The sequence below is a fragment of the Rhinolophus hipposideros genome (genome assembly GCF_964194185.1).
Source record: "Rhinolophus hipposideros genome assembly, chromosome: 8".
NCBI classification, from domain to species: Eukaryota; Metazoa; Chordata; class Mammalia; order Chiroptera; family Rhinolophidae; genus Rhinolophus; species Rhinolophus hipposideros.
Window position 1 is genome coordinate 50,276,034 of NC_138054.1, and position 12,130 is coordinate 50,288,163.

The window sequence follows — 12,130 nt, forward strand, 5'->3', positions numbered from 1 at the left end:
AGTGCCTGCTGCTTATGCAATTGATGGCTTTGATAACAGTTTCTACTTTAGGGATAGCACATCTTAAGTAGGAATCTAAAAAAAATTTTGTGTGGAAAAAACCTGACAGTTTTCCATTTGCTTTTGGTTTAAAGTGTAGCTATTGTATCATTTTCATTTCGCATTTACTATCTTTTCATTTTTTTCATAATCACTGACTACAAATACTGGTAATAAGTGGAAAATAAATGTGAACAGTATATGAGCCTCATGCTATAAGATTAAATACCAGAAGCAAAAATCCATTTTAATTTGTACTGTGTTGCAAAGTATGAAATTTGTTTTAACTTAGTTGAATTAGGTTTTGCTTACTTAGGTCTAATTGCTTGGTAGCTACTACTGCATGGTACCTCAAAATATGCTTCTCATCTGTGTATTGGCTTTGGAGGAAAATGTTCTTGTTCTTGAAGAAAAAATTAATTTCTTGTTTAATATAATGATTTATATTTGATGTAGTATGTGGCAAACCTGAATAGTAGTTTTGATAGTAGTGAAAAATGAAAGAAATCATTCTAAACTTTTTATTCTTTTTATTGAATATAAAATTCTTGGTTTCTCTTTTTGGTCTGAAACCAGCTGAGAAGTATGTTTTTACGTTTTCTTACTAGATATGTGCATGTATATAGATCACACAAAAATTTCATTCTTTGCAGCACTCTGAATTTATATAATTATTAAAATACTCATCTTTCTAAAGACTATAAATATATAGAAGCCATTTTGATATTTCTAATGTCATTTAAACAATTTAAAATGGTAAAAATGAGATGAGCAATAAAATAGATGGTTGTTGAAACCACAATAAAACACTGTTTAAAAAATTGAATGTAATCCTTGCGTTGCAAAATCATCCACAGCAGACTTTAATGTTTTCTCGTCATTCATTCATCTTCACTCCATAGGCTATGGATCGAAGTTGTAATCGTATGTCTTCGCACACAGAGACGTCAAGTTTCTTACAAACATTAACGGGACGCTTACCAACTAAAAAGGTAGATTCATGGGAAGACAATCCATATAGGGGGAAAATAATTCCAACAATTAAATAGATAAAAAAAGTTTCTTTACATAACCAGTATGAGATGTTAAAATATTTGCATTGTATTTAAAAATACATTTGAGCAAGCTCTGCTCGTCTGATGCCTTTTGGGCATACCTCTGCAATGCAGGCTCTTTTACATTATTGTAATTATTATAATCTTGGGATTGACTGTTTTTAGCGTTTAGTGAATTGAAATTTGAGTATCAACTTTTAGTGCCAAAAAAATGTATTAATTCTGAATTCTGTTTCTGTAACTGCTTTTGTTTTGTGTTTTAAATCTCCAGGGAAAGGAAGATGAGTTAGAAAAATTATCACTCTTAGTAAGATATGTTGATTTGCTTCCCTTATGCACAGTTTTGTTAGTCCTTTTTCATATTAATATACACTATTTTGCAAATGCTTTGTATGCATATCCATTACAAGGCAGGAAATTTCTGCCATTTTTATAAAAAGACTGCAAAAACCTGAACACTTGAAAATTAATGCCTTATATCAAAATTTAAATTTTTAAAGATATTTCCTAAATTGTACCAGCAAAGTTCGTGAATGTATTTACTTAAGTTGAAGTAGATCTATAAGGTACAAACAAGATTTTTATTTGTAACTGAGTTTTCGGTCTAGTTACTGTTTGCAGGTACAATTTAGGAGGCTGTTTCCCACTTGTCCTTTTAAAATTACATTTTACTACAAGATAACATGTAATTTTTCAGCTGTTCAACATGCCACTGTCTTATATGTATAAATAGCCGTTTCGTTAATGGGTGTCCTCACTGCATCATTGAATGGTTCACATGCCTTATTTTGCTTATTCTCATTATATCTTCATTTGCAGTTGCATTATTATTTGGTTTGTGTTATTAACTGACTTGACTTTGATAATAACTTTGGATTTACTTCTGGATAGCTTTTCCATGAGGAGCTGGCTTTGCAGTGGGTTGTTTGCAGTGGCAGCGTTCGGGAATCAGCTTTGCAACAAGCCTGGTTCTTTTTTGAGTTAATGGTGAGCAGACTAAACACATTCTTAATCTTGTTTTCCTTAGTGAACACTTGTGTTACCACATTTTATACTAGATATCATTTTTTATTGTCCATCTTATGGTTTACATGTGCCTCCAAGACAAAATTACATTTGTTAAACCTCTAAATAAACACTGGACACTCAGCACAATTTAGGTGGAATTACAAAGCTCACTTAGCTATCTTTTTAAAGAACCTGTGATACCTCCTCTATTAGTCTGAACAGGTTACTGTTTAATGGCAGTACTGTAGTTTTCATACCAAACATAGGTAAAGAATGCTTTATAGATACCCAGTCTTTTATGGTTAGGAAGCTCTTAGGGATATGCCAGTTACAGCAAATTAAAAAACAAAAACAAAACAACTTTTTGCTTAATTCAGTAAATGATATTAAAAACAAATGAATGCATTAATATTTTAACATTTACACACACATTAACACATATATACGCAAAAGCAATAAACATTTATCAAGTGCATACAGTGTAGTAGCACTGCCTCAATGGGCTAGTATTACCAAGACACAGAGAGATTAAGTAACTTGTCTAAGTATATACAGTTTGTAGATAGCAGAAATATGATTCACTTGGGCATTCTGGCACTAGGGACCTTTTTCTTCAGCCTCTAGAAATCTGAAATCATTGAAACTTTTTCTTCCAAAAAAGAAGTAAAAAAATAAGAAAAAAAGGAAAACAACAGGAAGAAAGGAAGGAAGGAAAGAAGAAAAAGAAAAGGCCACTTCTAGAGTATGGGTCATAGGGTAATTCTCAGCGTTAAATGTTACCTATGTTGGGGATAAAAAGACATTTCTTCTAGGGATTTACTAATAAAATAAATAGGGACCATATTTAAATGATAAAGTCATTTTTTTTCTTAGAGAATGAACACCAAATTTGTAATTTGTGTGCTTTTAATAGAAGATCAAAGTTGTGATTTTCACCTTTGTTTGGTAGTCTAATACATGTAATGTTCATATTTCTTAAATATAAAATAGTCAAACATCTGCAGTTTAAGACTTGGCTTGGCTTTAATTTCCCTGAATTTCAAGTCTTTATTACCAATACCACATTGGTGTGGTAAGAATCTATATACAAAAGCATTTTGTAAACTTATATCACTTTGTTAGTTTTTACCTAATATTTTATTAATATTTAGTCATCAATATTTAATGTACACCTACCATTTACTACTAGATGGTAGATGCTGAACACTCGTGAAGTCAAGGTTTCTAACCTCTGAAAGCTCACAGTTTAGGGATATGAAGAGCAAAATTGTTGATTCTTGGGAAGATTTAATTTAAAACTGTTAAAGGGTAAATTTTTTTTCTTTTGATATACACAGAAGTTTTTTCCTATTGACAGGATAATTTCATGGAGATGATGCTGTGATTAAATTGTCTCGTATTTGATATTTCTTTGGAACACATAAAATGTTGTAGTGAACTCTTCAAAATATTTGAGGAGCTAACAGTATTTCAGCCATATTAAATCACATGGTATATTGAAAAAATAGTCCTATTGTTTAGAGTTGCTATGATTGTTCATTGCACCTGTAAGAAATTAAACTAATGGCGTATTTTTTCAGGTGAAGAGCATGGTGCACCATTTATACTTTAATGATAAACTTGATGCACCAAGGAAAAGTCGTTTTCCCGAACGTTTCATGGATGACATTAATGCTCTTGTTAGTACAATTGCTAGTGATATTGTTTCACGATTTCAGAAGGTAATGATGACTTACTATATATGCATTTTTTATTAAATCTCTTTTTCAAGCTCACATTAAACTCATACTTTTTTTGCTTTTCTGTTTCTCAGGACACAGAAATGGTTGAGAGACTCAACACAAGTCTTGCATTCTTTCTCAATGATCTGTTGTCTGTTATGGACAGAGGTTTTGTTTTTGGCCTTATAAAGACTTGCTATAAACAGGTAATGCATAATTAGTAATCAAAGAACAAATGTTGTGTTTGCTCTTTTTACAAGTAGAGCTAAAAGATCTTCAAAAATACATTAATATACTGTTTAAAAAATAGCATATTTTTATTAGTAAGGCAAAAATAAATTATATTTGTTTAATCAGGACACAGGACTCTGGCAAGCTGATATCAGTACAGCTGGCTTTTCCCTGAGCTATACCGGCCCACTCATGACTCTTTAATTCTCATTTTGGAGCACCCACCAAGTCAGTATAACTGTAAAGCATCTCCACGATCCTATTCGAGAGTAACATTTGTATTGAATGAACAGCTAACTGAACTATTTGTGGCTTGAGTGATGTTTAAATTAGCTGCATTTTGCTATGTATTCCTAGTGCAGCCCTTGACATTATAGAGTGTAGAATCATGAACAGATGTTTACCCAGTTCCTGAATGTCTTTCATTATCTCGCTTTTTCTAAACTAAAAGCATCCTGGAACTTTTCCACAAACAGCTGATTGTGTTTTAAAATTTTTATCAACTGGTTAATGAAATCTGCCTTTTGGAAAACATTAGCTATTGATCCTGATAGGCCATTTGGGTAGTTAAGTTGTATAATCACATTAGAATTAACTTTCAAAGGAACTTTAAAATATACAGATCTCTGGGTCCCATCCCAGCATTATTGAGCAGTTTGAATCCTGGTGGTGGGGATTGGTAGTATGGTACACAGTGCTTGTGAAGCCCTTCCCAGCAGGTTCACAGATTAGATTTGGGAACTACTGGATAGGAATGCTGTTTGGCAGTCTAATGTTTAGAATTTTGAAGATCTGTTCTATTGGATGCCTTTGTTTTATGTTTCTTTTAATAGAGAAGTTAAAACTACACGTGGGCACTTACCCACTTACAAATATTTGCAACAGTATGTATTATTTTTACTTTGTCCCAAAATGTCATGTACGATTGCTCCCAAAATCTGTTATGTCTTTATTCTTCAAGCATTGAACTCCTATATTTGCCAAACATTGAGCTAGACCCTGGGGATATGCTAAAGCTATTAAGTCCGTTTATGTGTGTCCTCAAGTAGTTTACAGTGTAGCTGGGAACATAGACAATAGACAATTATAAATATAGGTCAACACAAAGTACTATAAAAAGAATGGAATGTTTCTTTGATGAAGTTAATTTGCTGGTGTACTTTTCTTTCATAAAGTGCAACTTTAAGAAGTGGAAATATCGATGCTATGTTAGAAACCTAAGAATGTGGATTTTAGCCTCGTCAGTGGATTTATACAGTCAATCTTGTCGTTCAGATTTTTTTATTTTAGCAGTAATTCTGGAGAAAGCTACTACTGTTGTTTATATCACAGAACCCAAAACTGCCCACTGAATACTGTTCTTTAATCCTTTAACCTGTCATTCTGGAGTTGGTATTACAGAAATGATATATTCAATTGGTATTGTCTTGTTTATGCAATGCTCACAAGGTGTCTACAAAGCTTTATACATTACCGAATCCAAGTGTCCTGGTGTCCTTGAGGTTGGATTTTCTGCGAATCGTCTGCAGCCATGAGCATTATGTTACATTAAACTTACCCTGCAGCCTGCTGACTCCACCTGCATCACCATCCCCGTCTGTTTCTTCTGCAACATCTCAGGTATACAAATTGTATGAAAAAATATATTTTTCAAGTTCACATTTGTGAAAAGCCATTCTAAACACTGGAAAAATTTGTAAGTAACACTATTGAATAACAGCTGTATGGTAGGCTCTGTACTAAGTGCTTTATAAATATTAATTATTTAATCCTCAGCAACTGTAGCAGGTGAATTCTGTTACTATACTCATTTTACACATGAAAACATTGAAACAGAAAGATCAATAACTTACCCAAGATCACACAGTAAAATGTGGCAGAGCTAGGCTTTGAACCAAAATACATGTTGGCTTTATTTTTATTTTTTTTCAATTACACTTGACATACATACAATCTTATATTAGTTTCAGGTGCACAACATAGTAATTAGACATTATATGCCTTACAAAGTGATCACCCCAATAAGTCTAGCACCCATCTGACACCATACATAGTTACTACATTATTATTGGCTATATCCCTATGCTGTGCTTTACATGTCAGCTTTATTTTAGAGTTCAAGTTCTTAACCACTGTGTTGTACTCCTCTTACATATTTATGTACATGTGAGTGAATTCACCTACATATTATTTAGATTATTTAGATGTTTTCACAAATTGGGTTTTCTTGAAGCAGACACAGACTGAGATTGGGGTACAAGATTTTTATTAGGAATCAATACTTGTGAAAGTAAGGGGAATGAAGCATAATTTAGCAGAGAAAGAGGTCTGACTGCAAAGGAGACCGAACAGTGCCCTGTCTACCTCTCTTGTATCCAAAAATCCCTAAGGAAGCTAGATGAATATTTATAGGTTTTCACTGCACGGCACTTGACTTCAACAGTTAGTAGTTTTTCTAAAGATGAGAAAAGGTTATCATAGCAATTATTATGTATCCTATCACACAGATTGAGATGAAGGGATTTTGTGGTTTTAGTATCAAAGAAGCCTGAATTCTCCCTCCTAGTGAAACATTAGTCTTTCTGCTACATAATTCCTGAGGCAAACAAGATGCTTCCTTAAGCTCTTAATGTCTAAAGTCAAAGTTGATCTTAACTCTTTACAATTTTATTTTTGAGATATTTAATTCATAAATGTAATTCCCTAGGATCAATCAATCTCAGATGCTTGATAAATGAAAAGTTTAAACTTCACTTAGAAAACTTCAGAGCACCCACAACTTTTCACTTTACCTTTGCAGAAAATATTATGGCTCAGGCTATTTTCACATACTTTTACCTAGCCAGCACACACTTCTTCCTGTAATGGAGGAGACTAGTCTTTCTTCCCCTATGCTCTGTCAATGATGTGGCTACACAGTCAAGGACGAATTAAGCATAAATTCAGTTCTAAAACCTTTAATGAAACACATTTGTTTACACCTAACTCCCTGCTGAACATCTCATTCAGCCAAGAAATTCATAGAATTTCTTCCATTATTTTGTTCCCCACCTTGCCATCTAACTAGAGTACATAATTCTCAGATTCTAATAGATGACAGAGACATCACTTTTTGGGGGGGGGGGTGGCAAGAAGAATTTTACATACTTATTAGGAAGATGATATCTCCATAGAGAAATCTGAAATCTATTCTTCTTCTAAGAAACCTCACATGGATAATCTTGAATTATGGATTAAAGAGGGTGATAAAATTGAGGACATTCTTGTCTTGAATTATATCTTGGGGGATGCTATTTTGCAGTATTAAAAAACTTTCTAAAACTCAGTAAGTGGACTGCAAAATGATAGTGATTTTTCTAGAAATAGTATTTTTTCTGAAAAGCAGTTTTACCGATATTTGCAATTTCTCTGGAAACCAATAGCCTTGACTATGAATATTTCTTTTGTACTCAGCAATGAGTACAAAATACATTACAGTGGTACCTCGGTTTTCGAACATAATCTGTTCCAGAAGACTGAGTTCTGAAACGTTGGGAAACCGAGGTGCGGTTTCCCCACAGAAAGTAATGCAAAATGGATTAATCCGTTCCAGACCTTTAAAATCAACCCCTAAAACTGCAAATTTAGCATGAATTTTACTATCCAATGATACCATAGATCCATAAAATTTACGGCGTTTGTAAACCGAAATGTTCGTCAACGGAGACATTTGAAAACCAAGGTGCCACTGTATTTGGACTTAGTTGCTTTTTTCCCCTTCAGAATATGATATTCAAACATTAAGTGGCTAAAAGGACAAAGGAAAAACAGGTGGAAAGTTTCACTATGATAAAAAGAAAATTGAAAATAGTTACAAGTGGTATTCCATCATCATTTCTTACATAAACAGTAAGAGCAGTTACTTCCTCCAATGTTAGTGCCAGTGATCTATAATAAACCCATGGCAATAAGTTACCTTAGGCAAAGTACATCTCGCTTTCAGGTAATGCTCCCGTTTTATTTGTTGTAATTCTCTGTCTGTGGGATGTTTTGTTGCACAGCTATTATAGTTTTGTTCTACCTCATTCCCAAATAGAGTTCTGGATTTTCCACCAATGTACAAGACCAGAAGATTGCAAATATGTTTGAATTATCCGTGCCTTTCCGCCAACAGCATTATTTGGCAGGGCTTGTGTTAACAGAGCTGGCTGTTATTTTAGACCCTGATGCTGAAGGGTGAGTAGAGCAGTGTTTGCCTTACAGAATATGTTTGATTTTGGACATTGGGACAGAAGTAGCCCACTTCCACTTCTAAGAATCAAAATAATACTCTTTCCCACTCTTCTACTTCTCTATTTACCAAGTTCTAGACCCATGTTATTTCTATATTTCATAGATTTTTAAGAAGGACATTTTTCATATTTTGTCATCTCTGAATTTTTGGTTTGTCTTAAAATCAGTGGTGTATCATGGCTTATTTGATAGCTTTTTTTTTCTTTAATAGTACATAAAATACTTGTGCTTTCTAATAGCTGGACTCTTCGATTTTCTGTAAACAGTAGGCAGGCAATTTCAGATAAGGAGGATAGACTAGTCTTCTATTTGATTTCTTGTAAGGAAAATTTATCATTTGGCCTCATACTATGTAGCATTTTATTTCAAAATTGCCCTATAAACAAAATCCTTATGTTTTAAAAATGTCCAACACTTTTAGAGGATTTTTGGAAATTGATATAGTAAGAAAAAGAAGGGTATATTGTCTGATGATTTGAATTTATAGTAGTAGCCTGATACTATCCCGATAGGGTATTTCCCTATTGGGTATTTCCTGTACCCTATAGGGTATTTCCATCTTAATAGATATTTTCCATCTTAATAGATATTTTCAAAAATCTATTTGACCATAACTCATTTGGTAATTACTTTTTTCCCCCTAATTTTTCTCATAATAGCATTACTAGGAGTTTATAATGCAATTTAACCTCATCTATAAGTGCTCCGGAGAACAAAAGGAGATACTTTTGAGCAGGTTTTACCAGGGTCCTCTGATGTATTTGAGTGAATGAAAGAGGAGGAGGTTTGAACAGTTCTTAGCAATCTCGTCAAGGACAGAGTCAATACTCAATTAATTGTGAAAGGCTAAATCTTCTGCAAATGAAAGGCACTCCTCTTTTTTTTTTATAATGGTAACTTCTCATTTTAGGAATATATTAGCTAGTAGTTGTTCACACTGTGTTCTGCAGAACTATTGGGTTCTGAAGAGGTGCTTCATGAGTTTCCATGTAGGATGGGGTGGGAGTTGCAGACATTGGACTATGAAGAGGACAGACTAAGTGAGTGAAACTCCAGGCCTTTCACCCTTGCATGCCACCATCTTTATATGTTGCTATTTGACATGAATATGATATCATTTGGGGGGGAAGGTGGATCCATTGTTTGAAAAACACACACTCTGAAAACAACCTCTAAACATACTAGCTTTCTTTAATAACTGATATATCAATCATTTGAATGCCTATTTCCAATATTTGTCTTCGTATATCAAGATATTTTTGGTTACAAGAAATAGAAAACCTTTCTTCACACTGGCTTTATTAAAGGAAGGAAATTTATTATTTCATAACTAGAAGAAAGATAGAGGTGCTTTTTTTTTTTTTGCACAGTACAATTGTTACCAGAAAGTGGGCTCTTCTCAGAGTCCAGGTTCTTGGCGTCTTGGGCAAAGAATTGAACAAGACACGGAAATAAAGTGGTGAAAGAGTAAAGAGTATTTTATTAAAAGAGATAGTACACTCCAAAGAAATAGGAGCAACCCGAGCAGCAGAGAATGACTCAGGGGCCCATTATTAAAAGAAAAAGTACACACTCCAAAGGGTTTGGAGCGGGCCCCTGAGCAAAAGCAAGGCTCAAAAGACTCAAAGGGCTCAGACTGGGGAAGACTTGGAATTTTTATCTTTTCTTCTCTAGAATGGGCTGTACCTTTCCGGGTGTGGGGCCGCTTGATTGACACCTGTGATTGACAAGAGGCAATTACTTCATCTTTTTAGACTGTGCATGTTCCTTCCCAGAATTCAATGATGTTAGTGAACTTTCGGGCATATGTATGATATTATAATGATGGTATAATGAGGCCCAGGTAAAATGAAGGTCGTTGTGGCCTTTATTGCGCAGGTGTGAGTGGCTGGTTTAATCTAGTTGGGTATTTTGTACCCATTTGCTCCTCATAGAGGTAGATAATTACAATGAAAAAGGGAAGTTTTGTGCAGCGAGGGGAGGTCTTTTGGGCTTCTGCATTCTGGATTATGTAGGAATGTGGAGAACCGATGTCTATCTCTTAACTGCCTGCCTTGTTTTCATTTTCCCTTTGAGAGACTGATCCCCATAAAATCTCTGTGGGAAGTTGAGGGACAGAAGGTCTTTTCTTCTGTATCTGCTTCCTGCTGGGCTGGGGTATAGAGCTGTCCCTACCTATTGGGGGATTCATGGAACTCTCACCCTATCTGGTCTCAGATGAGAGTAAGGGGTCTCGAGATCCGCCCGGAAGACCGTGCTGGCTTCTTTGGTTAGGATTGGCAACCTTGCTGGGGCATCCTCCGCATCCCCAAGGCCCCTGAATGAGGAAAAATAGATTTTAATTAATAAATCCATTAGCTCTATAGAGCCTGTGGCCATTCAACCAGTCATTCAGGTCTTGTTAATTGTCCAGGAGTTAGGCCCAGAACGGATAGGAGAGAACATTAGATTTCAATGATTACAATCAACAAGTATGAATCACAAGTTTTAGGGTAATTATCTAAAACAGGGGTAGGAGATTTCTATGATTCAGGTTAAAAACAATCTATTATTTATGATTAAGAAACTAATGGAGTTAAAACACTGAAAAAAGAAAACTTAGAATTTCTATAGTGAGAAACCCTTTCATTTGGCCCGTATCACAATCAGCAGCTCAATGATGTCATCAGGTTTCTGGTTCTTTATATCTTTTTCCTCTTCTAGATGTTTTATCCTAAGGCCAGTGCCTCTCATGACTGCAAGATAGGTGTCACTGGTAGTTCAGATTAAATTCTTACTTATTTATTTTTGTCCAGCAGGAGAGAGAGGGGAAGCCCTCTTCCCAAGCATGCAGTGTAAATCTTTCCTTTGGACCGAATTGGCTCACGAGTCTATTCTGTACTGTCGCAGTCACCAGAGCAATGCCAGGTTGCTGGATGGATTAGATCAGTTCTACCCAAATGTGGTGCTTAGACTAGTATCAGTTCATGGTTTGTTACAGAGCTCAGCAAAATAATTGTAAGTCAACTGTGCCACTAAACACACTGTTTTGTTCATGTGACATTTTTTTTTGGTAGACCTTAATTAAGGAAGCAGTGCATTGATTAACATTTATCTCTCCTCAGACTGATGATAAAACAGTTTGCTAACTGGCTGCGTTAAGTAGCAGGGCTAGTCAAATTAGGATCTCCTCCTGAAATGGATAGAGTCAACTTCCCCTGAGTCATAAGGAGAGGAATGTATATCTGAAAAAAATGAGTTTTCCTAAGAAAGAAGATGGAAAGTAGATGTTGTGTAGGTGTACAGCAGTGTCTGATACAAAGAAGAGAGAATTCTAACAGTCAACTGTTTCTGCGATGAGGGTGTTTTTTTCATGTCAAGGATCAGTTCTATTAAAATAGGTTTTTTATGTTCCTGTGGAACAATATAGGGCTTATGAAAGAATTCTTTATTGCGTTTTTACCTCTTCAAGCTAGAATGTGTTGGTCTTTGACACTGGAAAGATTTTCTACACAGTTCAGAAAGTAATGAAAATTATTACCTTTTCTTTGTCTATCTGGTTAAACAAGATGTGAGAAGAGCTTTAAATAGTAGTACACAAGATTATATCCTTTGTTTTTACTGTTGCTTGTTCCTTTCTTTTCTCTCTTCTTCCTGCACGCAGTCTGTTGGCAAATTCCACAGGTACTAAATTCAGAATACATCCCACGTTCAGCCACTTACTTGTCTCCGTCTTCACTGCTGCTTCCCTAATCATGCTTCCACTCTGGCTTCCCTAAAATCCTTTCAGCAGCCTGAGTCATCTTTTAGAAATGAGAATCAGAT

At 34.9% G+C, this 12,130-nt stretch overlaps 1 protein-coding gene across 9 annotated transcripts in view; it reads left to right on the forward strand.

The window, feature by feature from the left end:
• DOCK7 (dedicator of cytokinesis 7) overlaps positions 1-12,130 on the forward strand; it is a 185,012-nt gene that overhangs the window by 122,019 nt on the left and 50,863 nt on the right. For 4 of the 9 annotated variants that reach the window (XR_013993811.1, XM_081056499.1, XM_081056491.1 and 1 more), the window contains 7 exons: positions 942-1,031; positions 1,366-1,401; positions 1,986-2,081; positions 3,683-3,823; positions 3,916-4,029; positions 5,504-5,674; positions 8,130-8,269. Coding sequence is in view for 8 of the 9 variants with exons in the window: in XM_081056499.1 (XP_080912625.1) it covers positions 942-1,031; positions 1,366-1,401; positions 1,986-2,081; positions 3,683-3,823; positions 3,916-4,029; positions 5,504-5,674; positions 8,130-8,269 (788 nt within the window). In the remaining variant the exon portion in view is untranslated. The remainder of the gene's footprint in view (positions 1-941; positions 1,032-1,365; positions 1,402-1,985; positions 2,082-3,682; positions 3,824-3,915; positions 4,030-5,503; positions 5,675-8,129; positions 8,270-12,130) is intronic. The other 5 variants (XM_081056493.1, XM_081056494.1, XM_081056497.1 and 2 more) reach the window with 2 other exon arrangements.